Here is a 22,695-nt window from a genome sequence, read left to right on the forward strand (position 1 = left end):
TCCTTCACTTCTCCGACTTCAGGCTAGTACTACAATCCATCATTCTTTCCAAGCTCGACTACTGCAACTCCCTGCTACTAGGTATTCCCGCAAACACTATCAAACCATTGCAGATGGTTCAGAATTCAGCAGCAAGAATTCTAGCTAGCACTAACAAAAAAGATCATATCACCCCAATCCTTCAGAACTTACATTGGCTCCCCATTAAACAAAGGATACTCTATAAGGTACTCACTATCATCCACAAAGCGACAAACAATCTAGCCCCCATTACATTAAGTTCTCAACTCCAACCGCACACTTCCTCCAGACCAATCAGAAGCGCATACAGAGGAACACTGCATGCTCCACAAATAAAATCGTCATTGAGCAAACGAGCGTTATCTTCAGCAGGCCCACACCAGTGGAACACGCTTCCCCCAGATCTTAGACTAGAACCCAGTCATCAAGAATTCAAAAAAAGACTGAAGACTTTTCTCTTCCAACAAGCTTACCCAGACACTTAATCTTACCGCGACTGACAGACTTCCTAATTACCAGGCATCCCTTAACTATGGACACTGTATCAAGTACTTCTTTTAAGAATCTGAATCTGGACAATTATCTTTGAGCTCAAAAATTCACTTTATTTCTTATATATATTTGGCATTGCTTATATTTATATTTATTGCTACTTTAAATAGTTATACTTCTTATATATAATATTATATTTCTTTATTTATTACCAGTTAAAATATTATTACTTTAATTAGCACTATGTTAAATTGTCAACCAGTTATACTGTTCCATATGTTATACGGTTCCATGTAAAGCTCCGCTCTCTGTTGAGCAGTTCTTCGTTTTATGTAAACCGGAGTGATTTGTAGCCCCTACAAGAACTTCGGTATATAAAAATTAAAAATAAATAAATAAATAAATAAATAAATAAAATATTATTGTGTTGTCGGTTTTATTATCCTATTTAATCTCTGTTAGCATTTTACAGTCTGTGTCCTCATCCTGGCCAGGCAGGTGGTACTATACCCCTACTATTGTATTTTTCTCCATCTCGCCTGGAATTTCTATCCATAAGGATTCCAGAGTGCAGTTCGTTTCCTGCAAAACTTTTCTCCTGCTTGGCTTTACGTCATCCTTAACTTACACTGCTGCCCTTCCAGCCACTTGATCTGTCCTGTAAATGTTGATGTGCACTTGTGCCCCAGTATCTCAATGTTTCATTCATTATCCTTTTTCTAACCAATCTCTGAGATGCCCTGCTACATCTATATCTTCATTACATTCTAATTCTCCAGGCTTATTTCTCAGACTTCTGACATTCACATTCAGACACAGTAAAATTTGGGTTTTCTAGTTTAATTTTATAACAGCCGGTTTAGGGCTGACATCCACATGTAGAAAGTACACCCAGATGTCAAAGTGGACATATGTGCATAATTTGCTTGGCACGTTAGCGGGTGTGCGCAGAACCCAGCACGGCACATGCACGTACACTTTCACTTGACTGGGAGCAGCTTTCAAAAGTCAGAAGTATTTCTACCCCCACGCCACTCCCAGGAAGAGGGGAAAGTCTGCCCCAAATCACTTGTGTGTAGAGCCCATTTCCACATTTGAAACCACAGGTCATGTGCGTGAATGCTTTTGAAAATCTGGTTCTGGTTTTATTTGTATTCACAGCCTGCTGATCAGCAGATGGTGCAGTCAGTATAAAGTAATTCACATTTGGGTGCTCTTTAGTTACATCCATTTGGGATCCTTCAGCCTTTACCATAACCTCTGTACTGAAATATTCTGTTTTGCTCTCAAACCATGCACTTCTGTCAGCTTTCCCCATGATCTATTATGTCTTCTGTGCTATCTTTGTTTGAACTGTTCGGTTACAAATGTTAATGGTCTATTGTAATCTGCATGAAACAGCATAAAGTTGAAAGAGTAGAATATACATTTTTAAATAAAAATAAATCTCCTCTTTAAATGTAGTGCCAGAAGCCTGATTCCACTCGGGTTAAGGTGTAGCTCATTCCATCAGAACATTCCACAGTGATCCTTCATTTGTGAATATATCTATGTCTCACCAGTCCAGTTCTTCTCCTTTGACCATTCAGTTTACCAAAAGTACCTATGGGCAAGTGATTATAAACAAAAGTGGTTACCTCTCACCTCGAGATCTATATATACTCTTGTTATGATTTCAGCTGCTATGCAGCCTCACTGTACTCTGACTATGATGCCTCCCTACCAGCATAGGCGTCTGATGAGCCCCACTCAGGACTGTCCTCACCTTCTAGTCCCTGATCACATGACTCAGCCTGTCTTGCAGCCTCCCCTCCACCAAAGGACCTCAACGTGCATACTTTCCAGGCTGGCCAAGCTTCTACTCTTTGTTCTCGCCACATCCTGGTTTCTGCTCTTTGTAATCCAGCCCTGCCATGGCCACCTTGTCGGTTCATGGGGTTACCTTTGGCTCCTTGTCCTGGCCTCTGTCTTTCTTGCTACCAATCATCTAGCCTTGCCAGTGGCCTTCGGGCCTTCTGTTCCAAGCCTTGCCTTGTGGTCATCCAGCCTTTTCGCTCCTTGCTAGCCTTGCCTTGCTTTGTAGCCATGTGGACTTCTCGTTCTTTGCCTTGCAGCCTTTGAGTCTTATGCTCCTTGCCTTGTCTGTCTTGTGGCCTATCTGACCTTATTCTGTTGCCCAATGCCTTAAGGGATGTCTGCGTAGCTGCCTTTGGGTGTATTTGTTCTGTGTTCTTTGTTGACCTGCTCAGCCATTGTTCTATCTAGTCTTGTTCCAGTCCTGTCCTGACCTTGTCTGCTGTTTCCTATCCCAGTTCTTGTCCTCTGCTTGGTCCTAGACCCAGCCTGGTTCCAGACCTGCCCAGACTGTCCACAGCATTGCCTGGTTCGGCCTGTTCTCAGACTTCCTATGTATTCCTGCTGCTGCACTGGACTCCTAGTGTTCCCTAGAACTCAAAAGCCCAACCTGTGGGGAAGGGGGACAGCTAGGGAGAAGACTGCCCTATGTCCCATCTTGCTACCCCCTCCAGCTATATTCCCCGAACAGGAAGCGCCTAACTACTCTCTTGGCACAAGCTCTTACTAGGAGGGGGAGGTTTCACACTCATTTAATCGCGTCTTTTAGGTTCATTTTACTCTAAATCCTTTTTTGACTGAGGGGCGAATATTGAAAAAACCCCAAATGGCTACTGTTGTAAAAGCAGACTGTCAGGAGATGGGAAAAATGTGGGACAGCATTCTTGGCTTTTTATCCCTCGTCCTCCTGCAGCCGTTGGCTTGTTCTGGAAGTGATGTGCTGCTTAATATTCCTTGCTTTCAGGTTGATGTCTGAGTGGTGCTGCATAACAACATGCATTCTCCTGCACTGCGTAAGCCTCCTCCTCATTTCCCTACCTTCCTTTCTCCCCGTCTTAGCATAGTGCAACCGAGCTCTATTCTTGTTTGCTCATCCTAATAAGGGTAAGCAGCTGGCAATTTTCTGGACAGCTGGGAGATAAGTGTACTGGATGTTGGGGTTTGGTATCCCAAAATAACCATCCACAGTGTCACAGGCAGGGCGTAAGGAAAGAGGAAGGACACGGAGCTACAGGAACCTACTGTAAGCCAGGTCTTTGAGCATGGGTATACTGACGCTGCTGCACATCCTGACCATCACAGGTAAAACAATTGCCTATACCCAATCTTCTTTCATGCAACGGGAATGCCGGAATTGTTTCTCCTCTGGTAATAGTTTTACGGCTCAGCTAGCTTACGTAGCACATTGGTTACCTCTGTGGGCCACCAGTAATGGCTGGATTCTTCCAAACACCAACGCGCCTGTCTCTTGGCCCTGTGCCTTTTTGGCGTTGTTCGTGGGTGTTCTCTGTAATGCTAAGACATGGGAGAAGGTTTTGGTGTTGGATTAAGCACTGTGCTTGTAAGAGCCAAAGAAGAAGACAAGACCTGGGCTAGCCTACCAATAGAAATGGTGGAGGCCAGCACGGTAACAGAATTTAAATCTGCCTGGGACAGAAACAGAGCACAGTGGTAAGGGCAGAGGTGTAGGGGTGGGTGTGTGTGTGTGTGTGTTTGTTAACAGAGAAAACATTAGGAAGGGAGGGTTTGCTCAGTGTTATGGAACTTGAGAGGGCATAAGAGAGGAGAATAGAGGCCAAAGGGCAGAGAGTGATGTTATGGTTGTGTCAGGCTTCCAAGAAGGCTGAGTTAACCTGCACAGGGCAGATGTGGTTCCAGACACGTTTAACAGCCTCACTAGTTTTTGTGGCTTTGTGGCATATTGCACAGCTTGGTGGTAAGACTTTGGAAGGGACTTGGGTGATTACAAATGGAACTTGTAAGGATCAAAGGTTATCACGATAAGGCCTAGAAAAAGCAATGGTGGTTGCCAGCACTATGATAGAATTTAAACATGATTAGGACAGACATAGAGGCTTATGGTAGGATCAGGGTTGAGAACTTCAGTAAAAGACATTGGAGGGGCGGGTGCTGAGGAGGGAGTAGGTTTTAAAGTACAGGAGGTCAATATTCGAAATGCTTTTAGCATGATTTAGTCACAAAAGCAGGACTTATGTGGCTAAGTAGCGGCTGCTGAATATGCGCCTGTGTTTAGCAGATACCACTTAGCCGCATAAGTCCCTTATATGGCTAAAGAGTTAACCACATAACTTGTGGGCGTAAAGTGGGCGGATCGGACTGGAGCAAGTTAGCCATATAAGTTATGCAGCTAACTACCAGTACTGAGTTTTAGCCACATAAGTTAGCCGGCTAAGTTAGACCTGCTCAGTAGTGGTCTAAACTTAGCTGTATATAACATATATGCGTGTATGAGCACACTTAGCTGTATGTAACATATATGCGTGTATGAGCACACTTAGCTGTATATAACATATACAGCTAAGTGTGCACATACACGCATATATTCAGCGGCTTAGCCGAGCTGCTGAATATACCTCGTAATTTTGCCAGATGAATATTTGAATATTGACCTCCAGGAATTTAGCAAAGTGACAGAGAACCCCAGAGAGGAAGAGCACCAGGCACACCGGGTATCCAGTCTGTTTTTATCTGATGCTTGTAAAGGAGGAAAAAAGTATTTTTCCTACTTTATTTTTACTCTAATATGTTATTTCTTATTAAATGATACTGTTATGACCATTGGCTGCAGATGGCTGTGACCGATTCCACTCATGTCATGTGCTGCCCTTCTCTCGCCTCCGGGCATGCTCGTGGCTGGGGCTAGCCGCTACCACCGCATACCTCCACTTTTGTAAGGTACCTCATGGAGGCCGGGACGCCGCCGCCACCCACACAGACTCCGGGCCTTCCTAGGTGCGCGCACGCCACCGGGCCCTCCTCTATGGCGGGAACCTCAGGGGCGTCCCGGACTGATGACATCACTAGGTCAGGGTTCTTAAGCACCACCTTCTTGTCTCCTTGGACCCGTGGTTCTATGTTGGATCTACCTGAGATTCTGGACCTGCTCCTCAGGTTTGCCTTTCAGAACTGCCTTACTGCTTTGGAGACTTGTCTCTGTGCTTCCTCGCTCCTCTGGGCAGGGCCTTCGTTTTACACCAGTGACTGTGTCTGTGCTTCCCCGCTCCTCGGGGCAGTGCCTTCGTTTTACACCAGTGACTGTGTCTGTGCTTCCTCGCTCCTCTGGGCAGGGCCTACGTTTTACACCAGTGACTGTGTCTGTGCTTCCTCGCTCCTCTGGGCAGGGCCTACGTTTTACACCAGTGACTGTGTCTGTGCTTCCTCGCTCCTCTGGGCAGGGCCTACGTTTTACACCAGTGACTGTGTCTGTGCTTCCCCGCTCCTCGGGGTTGCTTAAATCATTACTTTGGAGATTTGACTTGGGCTTCCCCGCTCCATGGGACAGCCTACATCATCACACCAGTGCCTCCTTCGCTACGCAGCCCCGCCCCTCGGGACTGTCTCTGCGGCTTACCTCCTGAACTTCCTGCCTCGCGCTCCCCGCTCCTCGGGGCCTGCCTAGTGCTTCTCTCTCTCGGAGGTTCCTGCTATGGCACTTGCATCTCCAGCTCAGCCTGTATGCTGTGAGTTCCCTCTGAGCTGTGTCATTCACCCCGCTCCTCGGGATCCCCCACAGAATTCTCTCTACAAGCTTCTGCAATTACGTGGCTATGACGCAGGACGCTTTGTTCCTCTTTTTTGACTGTCGCAGCATAGTGAATGACGATTTCAACGTGTTATCCACTATGATGCCTAGATCTCTTTCCTGGGTGGTAGCTCCTAATATGGAACCTAACATTGTGTAACTACAGCAAGGGTTATTTTTCCCTATATGCATCACCTTGCACTTGTCCACGTTAAATTTCATCTGCCATTTGGAAGCCCAATCTTCCAGTCTCACAAGGTACTCCTGCAATTTATCACAATCTGTTTGCGATGTAACTATTCTGCATAATTTTATGTCATCCGCAAATTTAAGCGCCTCACTCGTCGTATTTCTTTCAAGATCATTTATAAATATATTAAAAATGGCTCTTCATTTGTCTATTCTATATTCGTTTTTCACATTTATTTGTGTGACGCCTGCTTGGCTCTGACAAAGATCTACTCTTCAGCTGTCCATGCCAAATTCCTAGCATCTGTGAATCAGTGTGATGCCTGCACCATAAAGAGAGCAGCTGTCCGTGCTGTAATACCTCACATGTATTAGTGCAATGCCTGTCTGGGGTTCTGATGATAATCCACGTTTCAGCTGTCCGTGCTGTTTTCATGCTTTACGCGCGTTAGTGCGATCCAGCATAGCTCTGCTTATAATTAATAGAAGATTGCCCTCGATTTATTAACAGTGCTGGGAGTTGCTGAGTAAGAAACATTCAAAATCTTTAAGCACTAAGGTCTCTTGAGAAATGAAGTAAAAAAAAAATCCTGACTGAAAATAGCTCTCTTTAAGGGCCAGGAGAACACACGGCGGGCACTCGAGGCTCTGTGCGTGAGAGGGCTCCATGCCACCAGGCTCCCTCCCATCCCTTACAGCTGGGTGGAGTGGGGCAGGGCTGATCACGGAATAAACCCCCCCCCCCCCCCGTGCTCCCGCCGCTACGTCCGGTTTCACTGGCTAACACTGCAGCCCAATGCAGCTGGTGCCCCTCTCTCTCGCGCGCCCCCCCGCCCCGGCAGGGCTGTTCCTGGCAGGGATGCAACCAGGTCACTGCTTCTGGGTTCACAGCGGCTGAAGGCCCCGTGGTCTCGCCCTTGCTCCTGCTCCTCCGACTGGCTAGAAATAAACTTTGGGACCGGCTGGGCCTTACTCTCTCTTGCTTTCGCAACGGCCGTCGTATTATTCTAGCCCCAATGAGGGCAGGTGGCTGGGTACTAAGCCAAAAGGCCGAGAAATGATTGCCTTCAGCTCGTTTCTGAGAGCCCCAGCTCAGATTCCAGCCAAAAAGGGCCGCTAAGAGCCATCCTTCAGTTTATTTGATTTGCAACCTATGGGGAATACGGGCGAATGCAACGGGAATGTGGGAAAGCGAAATAACCATAAACCGGAAGGCAATAAGATTTCATAATGTTCCAGGGCCTAAATGTAAGCTTAAAATCTCCACTCATTCTGTTGGGCTATTTGTCTCCTGATTCTAGGGCACAGACAGACACATGGACGGGCGATAAGGAAGGCGCGCTTGCTTTACTTCATAAAAGGGGTGAAATTAGCACAAGTTGGAAACTTGTGAGCAGTAACACCAAATGTCAAAGACTTCAACCCCCGCTGCTGTTTGTGCGCATTTCCTGTACATTCAGATTTCAATTTCCTTAAGGAACACCCCAAAACCTGTATAAAATGGAAGGTACGTCTCACGCTCGCTTGCCTCACGCTTGGGCATTCTGGCCTGCAAGCACTTACGGAGCTTCGGCGGGAATTCAGATATCAGTGGGGGGAAAGAGGTATTGCAAGGGGATGCGAACCATCTATGGGGGTGGTCTGGAGAAGCAGGGACTTAGGGGGAAAAGCACATTTAAAAATGAAAATAAATAAATAAGGTGGCGGGGTTGCTGGCCCCGGGATTGGAGCTAAAAAAAAAGTAAATCACAAAAATATAGCAGGAATCCTACACTGCCACCGATTCTCACCCCCTTTCCTATACAAAGCTAAGAGCTTGCTTTTCTCACAGGACAAGCAGGATGGTTGTCCTCACAAATGGGTGACATCGAGGATGGAGCCCACCACGGAAAACTTCTGTCAAAGTTTAAACAGAACTTTGACTGGCCCCTACTGGGCATGCCCAGCAAGGCACTGACCCTGCAGCCAGCAGGGGTCTCCCTTCAGTCTTCTTTTTTCCGCGCAGCAGTTGCCACGCGGTGAAAGGAGCTCTCTAACCACGTTCCTGACAGGAATTTGGAAATTAATTTCCTAAGAAAATTTGCCCCTCAGGGGTCTCCCTTCGACAAATTTTTAGTCATCTTACGGAACCCGGTAAGTTTTTTGCCTTTTTCCATCGACTACCGTCGAATTTGGCCCTTGAGGCCTGTTGGCACTTACCGATCCCCAGCCTAAATTTTGGCTTCAGGCCATGGCAACGGGGTTCCGCCGTTGTCCGGATTGTACCCGGACTATGTCCATCACAGACCCCCACAGGGTTTGTGTGATGTGTTTGGGTAGTGAGCATGATGTCCTGACTTGCACCAAATGTGCCTTAATGACACCCAAGGGTCGCAAAGCCAGGATGGAGAAGATGGGGCTCCTCTTCCATGCACCCACCCCAACGCCATCGATAGCATCGACGTCATCGGAACCGGCACCGTCGAAGTTGTACCATCATCGTCAACCCTCCGGTGACCGTCCGCCATCGATCGCTTCTCGGCCGTCGACTCCCGTCCCTTCCCCGGATGGGCGAGGGGATCGGAAGGAAAAGCACCGCTATCGACGGCACAAATCTCGGCCTGTCGAGGATCCACAGCCATCGACCTCTGCTCAAGCCGAGCCACCGACAAAGAAGCCGCGAACAGACCGGACACCCTCCACGTCTCGTTCGCAGGCATCGAGGAAACCCTCACCCTCCCGGGGTGCGGGGGCCGTGATCCCACCGGTTACGGTGGTCCCTCCGGCCCTGCCTCAGCCTCCCTCTCCCGTCGAGCCGGGTATGGTTACCCCTGGTCTCCGGGCAGAACTGGACCGGCTGGTCCAGGAGGCCATCGAGAAAGCGATGAAGAAATTGCAACCTCCATCGGCACCGTCTCCGGCACCGGTTCCAGTGCCGCCCCCGGCACCGACACCGGCACCGGCTTCGCCACCGAGGAGGGAACCGACCACCGAGCCGTTGATACAAGCGCTAGCACCGCTACTGAGCCGCATGGAGGCGCTCATGACGGCCCTTCCATCGGTGATTCCAGTGCCATCGACAACACCACCGTCTCCGACTGGATTTTCATCGGCAGGAGAAACACCGTTCCGGATTCCCCCTTCCGGGGTGGTTCCATCGGTGCCTTCTGGTATATCTCCACCGATATATCCTTCGGTTCCATCCATTCCACGCCAGGCACCGATTCCATCGACAGCACCGAAGCCATCGATGCCATTTCTGGTTCCACCTACGGCACCGATTCCACCTCGGTTTCCATCGATGCCTTTAGAGCCTCAGCCAGGTCCATCAGGGTTACAAACCCCACTTGATCCCTACGATACCTGGGGTGATGATGATGATACATCTTCTGACACGGATTTGCCTTCGCCTCCATCTCCTACAGAGAGTAGAAAAAGATCTCCTCCTGAGAATCTATCTTTCATTAATTTTGTGAAAGAGATGTCAGAAGTTGTACCTTTTCAACTACAATCTGAAGCTGATGACAGACACCAGATGATGGAACTCCTTCAATTTCTGGATGCTCCAAAAATCATCGCTTCCATCCCTATACACCAGGTGTTTTTGGATCTGCTCAAGAAAAACTGGGAATCTCCTTCATCAGTGTCCCCAGTTAACAAAAAAGCTGACTCCACCTACCTTGTCCAGTCAGCACCAGGTTTCCAAAAACCTCAACTGGATCATCGCTTTGTTGTGGTTGAGTCCGCGCAGAAGAAGGCCAAGCGTCTTAAGCCACACTCTTCTACCCCGCCTACCAGGGACAACAAGTTCCTAGATAGTGTTGGACGGAAAGTCTATCATGGAGCTATGTTGATTTCACGCATAGCTTCATATCAACTTTATATGACTCAGTACAACAGAGCCATCCTTAAGCAGATGCAAGACTATGCTGACACGTTACCAGACCAATACCAACCGCAGCTTCAAGCCCTTCTTCACAAGGGATTTGAGGCAGGGAAGCACGAGATTAGGACTGCCTACGACATATTCGATGCTTCCACAAAAGTTTCAGCCACAGCCATCTCAGCCAGACGTTGGGCTTGGTTAAAATCATCCAACCTTCGCCCAGAGGTTCAGGATCGTCTTGCTGATTTACCCTGCTTAGGCGATAATTTGTTTGGAGAGCAAATTCAGCAGATTGTGGCGGAGTTGAAAGACCACCATGAGACGTTGAAACAACTCTCATCTGTCCCACCTGAGCTGACCTCCAAGCAACCGCAAAAGAAAGACTCTAAGAAGTCATTCTTTCGACCACGCCGTTATTACCCTCCATCGGCCAGGCCTCGTCCAGCTCGATCCTCTACTAGGCCTCAGCCGCATCAGCCTAGGAAACAAAGGCCTACTGTAGCCCCTCCTCCTGGGCCTGCGGCTGGCCTTTGACTCCCCTGTAGGGAACACATGCCAAACCCCTCTTCCGGACATCCCTGTAGGAGGTCGACTGTACCATTTTCTACAACCTTGGTTGCAGATCACCTCAGATCAGTGGGTGCTAACAATTATCGCACAGGGTTACCACCTCAACTTCATAACTCTTCCGGCAGACTCCCCGCCTCTTCAAGCGTGGAGTCTATCCACCCATTTGGCTCAATTACAACAGGAAGTATCTCTTCTTCTGCAATCAAATGCTATAGAACCCGTTCCTCCCTCTCAACGAGGCAAGGGATTCTATTCCAGATACTTCCTAATACCAAAGAAATCGGGGGGACTACGTCCCATTTTGGACCTTCGAGCCCTCAACAAATATCTTCAAAAAGAGAAGTTCAAAATGGTAACCCTAGGCGCGCTGCTCCCTCTGCTACAAAGAGGGGATTGGCTGTGCTCTCTCGACCTCAAGGACGCTTATACCCACATTGCGATCACACAATCCCATCGCAAATATCTGCGGTTTCTAGTTGGCCACGACCATTATCAATACCGTGTCCTCCCTTTCGGTCTAGCTTCTGCCCCACGAGTCTTTACCAAATGTCTCGTAGTGGTAGCAGCATTCCTCAGGAAGGAAGGTGTCCACGTCTACCCATACCTGGACGATTGGCTAATCAGGGCCTCCACCCAACAGATAGCTCAATCCTCCCTAAAATTGACAATTCAAACACTCCTTTCCTTAGGGTTTCTCGTCAATTACGAGAAATCTTGCTTAGTCCCGTCTCAAACCTTATCCTTCATTGGAGCAGACTTGGACACCTTGCAGGCAAAGGCTTACCTTCCTCTTCAGAGGGTCCACACCCTAATATCCCTGGCTCGCCAGCTTCAGTCTCAGAACACTGCCACGGCTCGCCAGTTCCTCATTCTCCTAGGACACATGGCATCCTCGGTTCAAGTCACTCCCATGACCCGACTAGCCATGAGAGTAACACAATGGACTCTACGACACCAATGGATTCAAGCTTTTCAGCCTCTGTCCTCCATAGTCACAGTCACACAAGCGCTGCGCCTATCCTTAACCTGGTGGACGACTCAGGTCAACCTCCTTCAGGGCTTACCCTTTCTTCCACCGGATCCGCAAGTAATCCTAACCACCGACGCTTCTCACATCGGTTGGGGAGCCCATGTGGACGACTTTCAAACCCAAGGGTTATGGTCCAACGAGGAAGCCGAACACCAGATCAATTTCCTGGAACTTCGCGCAATCCGCTATGCACTCCGAACTTTCAAAGATCATCTATTCCATCAGATAATCTTAATCCAGACGGACAACCAAGTGGCCATGTGGTACATAAACAAGCAGGGAGGCACAGGCTCCTTCCTTCTGTGTCAGGAAGCTGCGCAGATCTGGGCGGAAGCCCTCTCCCACTCCATGTACCTCAGGGCCACTTACCTGCCGGGAGTAGACAATGTATTGGCAGACCAGCTGAGCCGTGTCTTCCAACTGCACGAGTGGTCACTCGATCCTCTGGTAGCGACCTCTCTGTTTCACAGGTGGGGTTCTCCCCGCATAGACCTCTTTGCGTCCCCTCAGAACCACAAAGTGGACGATTACTGCTCTCTCATTCGGAGCCAGCACTCTCGGCCGAGGGATGCATTCTCCCTCAAGTGGACAACCGGTCTGCTCTATGCATTCCCTCCACTTCCTCTTGTGTCAAAGACTCTCGTGAAGCTACGCCAGGATGGGGGAACCATGATCCTGATAGCACCTTACTGGCCACGCCAAGTATGGTTTCCAATACTCCAGGATCTCTCCATCCGCAGGCACATTCCTCTGGGAAAGGACCCGCATCTGCTCACTCAAAACGACGGATGCCTCCTCCATCCCAACCTCCAAGCCTTGTCCCTGACGGCATGGATGTTGAAAGGTTAGTCCTTCAGCCTTTCAGATTCCGTTTCTCGGGTCCTGATAGCTTCACGAAAGCCTTCCACAAGAAAGTCTTACTCATACAAATGGAAAAGGTACACATCATGGTGCACTTCTCAGTCCCTTGATCCCCTTTCCTGTCCAATCTCCAAATTCTTGGACTATTTATGGCATCTCTCTGAATCAGGTCTTAAAACCTCTTCTATCAGAATGCATGTCAGTGCGGTAGCCGCCTTCCATAAAGGTGTACAGGGTGTCCCTATTTCAGTACAACCCCTGGTAACACGTTTTCTTAAAGGCTTGCTCCATCTGAAGCCTCCCTTACGTCCTCCGGCCCCATCTTGGGACCTTAACCTGGTTCTTGGTCGTCTAATGAAACCTCCTTTCGAACCTCTGCACTCCTGTGAGTTAAAGTATCTCACATGGAAAGTGTTATTCCTTTTGGCTATCACTTCAGCTCGCAGGGTTAGTGAATTGCAGGCCCTAGTTACCTATCCGCCTTACACTAAGCTCCTGCAGGACCGGGCGGTACTCCGCACTCACCCTAAATTTTTACCTAAGGTAGTTTCTGAGTTTCATATTAATCAATCCATCATACTACCTATCTTTTTTCCCAGGCCCCACTCCAACTCCGGGGAACAGACTCTGCATACCCTAGACTGCAAACGAGCTCTAGCTTTTTATCTAGACCGTACAGTTGCTCACAGGAAGAGCACTCAATTATTTGTCTCTTTTCATCCTAACAAGTTAGGACATCCTGTGGGTAAGCAGGCTCTTTCCTCCTGGTTGGCGGACTGCATTTCTTTTTGCTATCAGCAAGCTGGCATTCCCTTTCAAGACCGTGTGAAAGCACACTCTGTGAGGGCCATGGCGACGTCAGTGGCACACCTTCGATCGGTGCCGCTTCCTGACATCTGCAGGGCTGCAACCTGGAGTTCTCTCCATACCTTTGCAGCCCACTATTGTTTGGACAAAGCTGGAAGACAGGACTCCATCTTCGGCCAATCTGTCTTGCGTAACCTTTTTCCAACGTGATGTACCAACACCCTTCCACCTTCCCGGTAGGGTGCGGATGCCCTTTACCAAATTCCACCCCAGTTGTAGTGCCTGTTGCACGTCGTTGGGTGCATTTGGTGCAAGTCAGGACATCCTCAGCTCGGTACTCACCCATTTGTGAGGACAACCATCCTGCTTGTCCTGTGAGAAAGCAAATGTTGCTTACCTGATGTAACAGGTGTTCTCACAGGACAGCAGGATGTTAGTCCTCACGAAACCCGCCCGCCACCCCGCGGTGTTGGGTTTGTTTTGTTTTTACTTTCTAGGCACTGCCTGTAGCTTTGAAAATCAGACTGAAGGGAGACCCCTGCTGGCTGCAGGGTCAGTGCCTTGCTGGGCATGCCCAGTAGGGGCCAGTCAAAGTTCTGTTTAAACTTTGACAGAAGTTTTCCGTGGTGGGCTCCATCCTCGATGTCACCCATTTGTGAGGACTAACATCCTGCTGTCCTGTGAGAACACCTGTTACATCAGGTAAGCAACATTTGCTAACGCTCCGTTTAATTAAAATGAACTCCCAGCACTCTCAGCTGCACAGGGCCATTACATCTGTAAAGAGAGCATCCTTGTTCCATACACAAAATATTCGCCTAATTGTAATCACACGGCAAAATGCACGCATACTTCGAGCCCGCGGGCAGAGGCAAAAAAAAAAGAGAGAGAGATGAATTGGTACCCGTTTAAAGAGATATCCAGTCAGAGCTGGGTGAGGCACTGTGCCGAGCGGCAGGATGATAGTGCTACAAAGGTGGCCAAGGGTAGATTCGCTGGCAGGAGTTGGAAAATCCCGCAGTGCGTTTTCAGAAATGTCAATAACCTTGCTGATTAAAGAAAGTACATTTGTTTTGCATAATATAAATACGGTAGTTTTCCAACCTTGCATTTACGCCTGTGTGATTTTATTTCGTTCTTTTGGCGGGCGTTGAGGATGGGGAGATCGGTGGCAGAGGGGAGGAGAGGGAGAGGAGATCTCAGGGATGAGAGGTAGGATTGGGGGGAGGGGGGACGGGGCAGGGAGAGGAGGAGGCAGGATCGGGAAGGGAAGAAGGAAGGAGGAGAAAGCATAGGGAGAGGAGAAGGAGAAGGGGAGAAAGCTCAACGATGGAGGGGGAGGAGAGGGACTTTGAACCCATGTGGAACAAATAACAATCGGGCCCCAGGCAGCAGAGTAAGTGGACGCAGACCGAGGTGCTGCCGCTCACCTCCTCCTCCTCCTCCTCCTGCTGTAGGACTGAGCAGCGAGAGAGGAATTTGGAAACGCGCTGCTACCTCTCTGACCCAGCTCGGACCCTGATTTCCTGGGGCTAGGGCCGGATTTTGTCGCTGTTCCCGCAGCCCCGGATTCGTGGGCCTTGACCGCGGTATTCTCCTAGCTGTAGGGCTAGCACCAGATGTGCGCAGCTGCAACACTGTACACCAACAAGCCAGAGACAGACCCTAGGGAAGACACACAAAGCAGAAAGAGACAGTTAAAAAAAAACCTTGTGCTAAAATCAAGAAAGGCACGATGAGGATGAACCGGAACCAGGTGGGTTATTAGGTGCAATGAATTGAGGGAAGCTGAAAAGAATCAGGACTCTGCTTGCTAATAAAATGTTATGTATGAGAAACTGGAAATGGGGTGGGAAGCGGTAGGACAGAGAAAGGGGGACGCTCAGGCAAATGTAAAGGCAGATTTACCCGCTTCTTCCTACATACTAACCACCTAATATCAGAACTCCAGGGCATTATTAATCCAGCATTGAAAGCGGGATTTGAAAGAAAAAAAAAATTTTTTTTAACTTAACTCTTGGCTCAAATCCCATTCGTCACTAGACGGAATAGCTCCTCCTTCTCCTCTGCTCCCTCCCTAAAATGAAGTCTTTCCTCCTCTGTTATGTCCCCCAGGCGCCTGTCTCCTGCCTGCAGCTGTGCTCTGTCGGAGCCAGGAGGAGAAGCTGCTGAGGCACCTGATGGAGAACTACAACAGTACCACGCGGCCTGCCGAGAAGGAGGGAGATAGCATCACAATCAGCGTCAAGCTCACCCTCACCAACCTCATTTCTCTGGTAAGCAAGCTGGAAACGCTGCCCAGCGGAGGATGCCTTGGAGACGTAGGAAATGTCATATAAAGACCAACGAGGCCCAGCCAGCCTGACCAGCGGGGATTTTGTGCGCATTTACCTAAAGCAGATCGGGTACATGGGATCCAGTCCCCACTCCTGCTCTGTCCCCTTTAGGGTTGCGTCTGCCATTCCTTCCAGGAAGCACAATGCAGCCGTATCACTGGTCAGCACTTGAATCAGGGACCTCCGTGGTCTCAAAATCTCATGCAAAGTATCCTAATAACAGAGGAAATGTGCAGAGAGAAAGGTTGCTCCTGCCTACCCTGCTCTAGTTTTGTCCAGTTATCACAATCTGAAAAAAATCTGGTTTAATTCTTTTTAAGCACAATACTTATGTGCTAGTGAAATGACTGGAAGGTACTTTGACCGGTCTTGAGCCTTCAGTAATGTTCTGTCCCTGCTAGGCCTGTCACCTCACCCAAGTCAACCTGAACTGGCTGATTCTACCCCAGTTTGTCCACATTGCACTATGTAATCTTAGGGAAAGCAAATGTTATTTACCTATGTGAGGCAGTGCCCCTAATGTGTTGCTCTATTTACCTGTGCAGGACCAGGCTAGACGCCTGGTCCATCTTAAATTCCTTAAGGAGAGTATGCTGCATGGGCGGGATCCTGCAGGGCAGGTGGGGGATAACCAGACCAGGCCCGGGTCTCCAGGAGGAAGGCAGCTCCTGTAATGTAGCACTGCCCAAACACTGAGCTGAGACGAAGCAGTACAATCTGTGCGTAGAAAGAGTACCCCTGACTGTGGTGTACAGGACAGAAGCGGTGAATAAAGATTATGTTTTAAGAAAGGCTGGAGTCAGGCTAGTTTTGTCTCCAGGCCCGCGAGAATCGCCGCTCGTTACCCACCACCTGTAACAGGTGCTCTCCAAGAGCAGCAGGATGCAAGTCCTCACAGGTCGGCCGACGGAGCCTTGCCAGTGAATATTTTCTGAAAGCTTTTGGTGTCCTCTGCTGAGCATGTGCCCTGCCGTCCCACAGCAATGGTACATTAGGGCGGTGCGCCTGCCGTTCATAAACGCAGCAGGAAATGTGTGGTTGTTTCTCCGAGGACTTGACATGCTGCTGTCCTTGGAGACCCTCTGCTTTCTCCGAGGACAAGCACGATCTTAAGCTGCGGGCTGCCTCCAACAACAGCAAAGTAGTGGCAATAAGCGAAACTGTTTTTGGTGGCACAAACCGTTTTCTGTCACTTTCTTTTTGTTTTAAAGAGGGGGCGTCACGCTTCCAGGAGGGAAGGAGGTAGTTACACAGAGGAGGGGAGATATCGGATCAATCACCACCTCCTCCCTTTTACCAGGGCTCTTCACGATGAAATTCTGGGTGCAGAGGGCTACACTTTGAACGGGAAAACAAACCTGGGCTTGCTCCTCTGGGTCCTACCGTACTTCCTAGCATGCAAGTAGTCAGGGACTCGGTAACAATAAACAAGTCAACACAGTAAAGGAACTGGAACAGATGAGAGGGTTTTTTGTTTTGTTTTTTTTTAATCAATTTTTATTAAACCTCCAACACAGAAATTTAGCATCCTAACTCTGTTACATTAGTCACCCACCCCACCCCAGCCCAGCACATTGTTAGCCGGCATTTGGACGCACGTTTTCGACGCGCTAGCTTTACCCCTTATTCAGTAAGGGGTAATAGCGCGTCCAAAATGTGCATCCAACCCCCCGAACCTAATAGCGCCTGCAACAAGTAAATGCATGTTGATGGCCCTATTAGGTATTCCCGCGCAATTCAGTAAGTAAAATGTGCAGCTAAGCCGCACATTTTAGTTTCAGAAATTAGCGCCTACCCAAAGGTGGGCGTTAATTTCTGCCGGCGCCGGGGAAGTGCACAGAAAAGCAGTAAAAACTGCTTTTCTGTGCACCCTCCGACTTAATATTTATTTATTTTATTTAGAGATTTTCTATACCGGCATTCGTGATTAAAAATCACATCATGCCGGTTTACAAGTAACAGGGGGTGTGAACACAGAAACGGAACAATAACAGGTGCAAAGAGAATCGTAAAGTTACATTACAACAAGGTACATATAACTGGGTAGAGAATTAGAGTAACCGAGCAGTTACGGTTAATTATTTACATTATATTGTGAAGTCTCTTGTAAGATGTTGCTGTCATTCAATTGGGATCAAGGGAAGGCTTGCTTAAATAGCCAAGTCTTAAATAGCCAAGTCTAATATCATGGCGAAATTAAGTCGGAGGTCCCGAAAGTTTAAAATAGTAAAAAAAAAAAAAAAAATTGAAATAGGCCAGCGGCTCGCGGATTGAAAACTGGACATCTAATTTTGCCGGCGTCCGGTTTCCGAACCCGTGGCTGTCAGCGGGCTTGAGAACCGACACCGGCAAAATTGAGCGTCGGCTGTCAAACCCGCTGACAGACGCCACTCCTGTCCAAAAAGAGGCGCTAGGGACGCGCTAGTGTCCCTAGTGCCTCTTTTTACCGCCGGGCCTAATTTAAATAAATTTATTTACTCTATCGCGCGCACAGGAGAGCGGGGACTCACCCGCATTTTTTACTGTATCGGCCCGACAGTCTTTTATTCAGAGCTGAGTTAGCTCTGGAAATGACATCCACTGCAGTCCTTTGCTTGTCTGCTGCCCAACTAATTCTCCGGCAGACAAGAGACCCCCCCCCCTAAGCGATGACTTGCATGATCTGGATTCTAAACCTCAAATAGACTCCATGGGACAGACTGATCAAACCTACTGTTTCAGGAGTTACTAGGGAAGGAGAGAGAACTCCACATCGCAGCCTTTCAGATCACCATGGATGCCAACCTCCAGTGGGCCACCAACACCACCATGGCTCTAACACTATGGGGTAGATTTTAGAAAAGTACGCCCTGCACGCTCCCTCCGAGGCTGCTCCGAAATCGGAGCAGCCTCGGAGAGAACTTTCCTTTGGCCTCCCCCACCTTCCCCTCACTTCCCCTACCTAACCACCCCCCCCCCCGGCCCTATCTAAACCCCCCCTACCTTTGTCGCTAAAGTTACACCTGCCCAAGGCAGGCGTAACTCTCGCGCGCCAGCGGGCTACTGGCGCGCGATTCCCCGGGCCAGGAGCCATTTTGGAGGCCTCGGCCACACCCCCGAAATGCCCCCGGGCCGGCACTACGCCCCTGACACGCCCCCGGAACACCCCGAACGTCACGCCGCCCCTGACACGTCCCCGACATGCCCCCCCCTAGCAAAGCCCCGGGACATACGCGCGTCCCGGGGCTTGCGCACGCCGCCGAGCCTATGCAAAACAGGCTCAGCACGCGCAGGGGGAGTTTTAAAGGGTTACGCGCATAACTTATGCACGTAACCCTTTTAAAATCCACCCCTATGAGTCTTGACATTTTTAGCTAGAGTCGGACCTGCCTAGGCATAACACTGGCTGGGCTCCATAACATCCTGACTTAACATCCTGTTTGCCCTTGGAGAAAGCAGACTTACAATGCATGTATGCAATGGAGAAAGACTGGCACAGGATCGGGACAACCTGGGTGAGATAACAACTTTATCTGCTACACTCCCGAGGCTAGATCTGCTTTTTACTTATTCAGGGCAGCCTCAACCACTCCACAAACTCATATTTACCCAAAAGACCAGATTAACAATGCTGAAAGAATAACATGCATTAAAGGTCCTTCTTTTTAATTATTTTTTTAAATCTGTCTTTTTTTTTAACCCGCACCTGCCTAGAATGAGAGAGAAGAAGCCCTCACTTCTAATGTTTGGATAGACATGGTAAGGAGCTGGGAGTCCTGTCTGTGCCTGAGCGTGTCTCCAGGTCTCATCGGGCACAGAACCTGGGCTATGTTTGTGATATTATTGGAGCTCAGAATAATACGCTGCATGCGAGGACAGGTTTGTGTTTCTGTGTGTTGCGCTCTTTTCTACAGGGCACTCCCTGCGAGAGGCAAGGGGACATCTTGGGTTGCCGCAGAGTTCTGAGGAGCTCACTACGCTTCAGGGAAGATTAAAAAAAAAAATTGAGAAAGTACAGACGTACAAAACAGGAAAACCATTCTTTAGAGTTTAAAAAAAGCAAAAATATAGTTCCTTATACTAAAGTAAAGTCACAGGGGAAAAAAAAGAAATCAGTGACGTCCACTGGTTCTTCTTCCAGAACCCAGAAATCCACCTTACCCACTCTAGTGGGTTATAGCCCCCGAGGTGAGTCTCCGTCCTTATCCTCTGGGGCTGGACTAGTCACCCTCTGGGGTATCTGCGGCAGGATCCTCTCTTGAGCCTGGCACCCAGCTCCCATTAAAACACCACCCAGAAAGCTGACCACAGCCCCTTCCCTCTCCAGGAACAAAGAGAGCACCAGCGCCTCTGCTGCTGTCTCTCCCTTGCTCTCCTGCACGTAGATTTCTCTCGACTCCCTCTAGTACTCACCTAGCACGTTTAGCTTTCGGAAAAGGGACCCACCCTGTGGGGGCATGAACCAGTGCTACTCACACTGCTGGAACCTTCTACATTATACACAACAGTAAAAGCCTGGTGGGCCTTACGTAGGCCTTAAAGGGGGCGGTGCTTATTGTGAGACAGATTTGTGCTGTGTGTGTGAGAGGCTTCATTTATAGCGAGGCCTATGTCTTCGGCTGCTATAGAGGGGCGGAATGACCTGCAAGAAAATGCTGATATATGCGATATATGCTGTAACTATTCTTTTCTGTCCCCCCCTCCTGGCTCTGCCTCTCTTACAAGAAATGGCTTGATTACCGACTCACGTGGAACCCCGAGGACTACGAGGGCATCGATCTTATGGTGATCCCCTCCAAAATGGTGTGGCTCCCGGACGTAGTGCTGGAAAACAAGTGAGCAAGGCCAGTTCTACATTTATACCCCTCCCCAGACCTGCACATTGGTAAATCTGCCTCACGTCAAGGCTTTGTGCTGAGAATGGCAGACAGCAGGGTGTACGGGTGACTTACGAAGGAGAGATTTTAAGACGTCTTCAGACCCTGAACATAGAAGCTCAAGAATGGCCTTTAAATGCCCCTTCTGTGATTCAGGAAAAATAGGTTAAAAGAAAAAGCAGGTAGAAAGAGAGAGCACAGAATGAACACAGGTCTGCTGGCAACCTCACCATCAGGGCTTTATTCTCTGGTAAATTAAGAAGGGGAAGCCACGCTATGTGGTATTGGTGGCTTCTGCCACGTGTCAGTGTTTCCTTTGCAAAGATGTCTCCAGCATTTATTTAGCCAGTCATCCAGGCTGAATCGTGGCAATGGGGCTGCTGCAATTTTGTGGCAATTGATTGTTTGGCAATTTTGGCTAGGACCTGCTTGTGTGTACCTTGGGTACTGTATTTATCTGCTTTTTTTTTTGGAACAGGTTGGGTTTGTGCTTGAAGAAGGAGAGATCCCCTGTTCACAGGGGCTTCCTGGGCCAACATGCAGGAAGGACTGGAGACGATTCCCAGTCCAGTCTACTTCAGGCATAAATCATGACCATGGGAGGCACTGGGCAAGGAGTGGCATTCACCCACAGAACGGAGCCTAACGTTTGGTTAATGATGATCAGCTTTATAACAGAAAATATTCATAGAAGAAGTTGTCATACGTTAAGGTCCACCTCTTGAGTGCGAGGGATTACAAACCCTATTAGAGCGCTCCTGCTGCCTCTTATAAGGAAGAGGGTGTCATGGGCTCTTGGGCAAAGATTGTGCAGCCTCTCTTCTAATCCAGAGGTTCACACTCAGCACCGGGACTCATTCCATAAAGTCCTTCCATGGATTCCCTGACTAGGAGCTGGAGGACCTTCAGGGCCTAAGGGCATTGGGTAAAAGTCTCTTCCTATAGGGGTCAGCTTCGTTTTTGTCTTCGTAATTCCCTGGGCCAATAAACAGACCAGAAACCTGACTGAGGTCATCCAAAAAATAAAAGTTTACTGTTCATTTTGGTGAATAAGAATCAAATGGGAGCAACCATGGGTTTCATTTTGTTACATCTGGAATCACTCCAAGAAACCAAGTTCTAAAATGAACCTATGCCTGTGGCCCCTTGGTATTTTCCCCACTAGGCTGCCCAGAGTGGAATGGGATAGATTTCCTCGCCCCGATGGATCTTTCCTTCCCCAATACCCAAATCTCAAATGTCATTTCCCATTTCTCCTTGGCAGAAACTTGGGGCAATGTCTCCAAATAGGGTTCATTTCGCACATCCTTTCAGCTTCCTCCTCCTGTCTCTGCATGGAATTTTCCCTCTCCCAGACTCCTCTCAGGTGTCACTGGGATCTTTTGGACTGAAGGACCAAGTCCTTCTTCCCTCCCTCCCCCCCCCCCATCTCTTTTGGGTAGGCAGAGTGAACAACAAGTCTTCCCAACATAGAAATCACATCACTTCCAAAATACTCAAAAATTAATAGGACCCCAGTCACAAGCCACCGAATGTGGTATCGCAAATCGATCCAGTTGCTTCCTACATTTGTCAGCAAAGGGAATACTAGCCAATAATGTATAGGGGATCTACAGAATCAGATCCAGCTCCTTCTCCTCCTCCACACTGACTCCGGGGTTACCTGCTAATAAGCAGACAGGAACCGACCACTGCGGCAGCTTCCAATGGGCTAACCTAACCCTGGGCCAAATCTCTGGTGGACATCCTCAGGGGATCCCGGGAGTTTTGCAGCCTTCTAGCCTGTACTTCCCTTGGGAAGATGCTGTGTGGACAAGAGCAAGTTTCTTCAGGCGGCTGTGTGATTGATGCAGTGAAATACAATGGAGGCAGTCTTGGTGCCTCTTAAAGTTTGAGCCTCTTCAGAAGGCCAAATATATGTTGTCACAAGTTTGTACCTCCGGCCACTCTCCCAGGCGCAATCCGGCTGGAATTCTCTGGTTGCATAAGAAACTGAACCACTAGTTAAGCCCCTTAGGGGTGCTTTTCCACAGACCCGCTGCCCGACTCCT

The 22,695-nt window shown here is 48.8% G+C and overlaps 1 protein-coding gene across 3 annotated transcripts in view; it reads left to right on the forward strand.

Annotated features, from left to right (window-relative positions):
• Positions 1-3,564: 3,564 nt before the first annotated feature.
• The window catches only part of CHRNG (cholinergic receptor nicotinic gamma subunit), a 43,306-nt gene continuing 24,175 nt past the window's right edge, over positions 3,565-22,695 (forward strand). Inside the window, exons 1-4 of one of the 3 annotated variants that reach the window (XM_029616651.1) lie at positions 3,565-3,669; positions 15,568-15,728; positions 19,482-19,526; positions 20,493-20,602. In XM_029616651.1, coding sequence (XP_029472511.1) covers positions 3,630-3,669; positions 15,568-15,728; positions 19,482-19,526; positions 20,493-20,602 — 356 coding nt within the window. In that variant the 5' untranslated portion in view covers positions 3,565-3,629. Of the gene's footprint in view, positions 3,670-14,629; positions 14,665-14,753; positions 15,209-15,567; positions 15,729-19,481; positions 19,527-20,492; positions 20,603-22,695 lie in introns of those variants that run through there. The other 2 variants (XM_029616653.1, XM_029616654.1) reach the window with 2 other exon arrangements.

Source organism: Rhinatrema bivittatum, chromosome 9, assembly GCF_901001135.1.
Source record: "Rhinatrema bivittatum chromosome 9, aRhiBiv1.1, whole genome shotgun sequence".
Classification (NCBI taxonomy): domain Eukaryota; kingdom Metazoa; phylum Chordata; class Amphibia; order Gymnophiona; family Rhinatrematidae; genus Rhinatrema; species Rhinatrema bivittatum.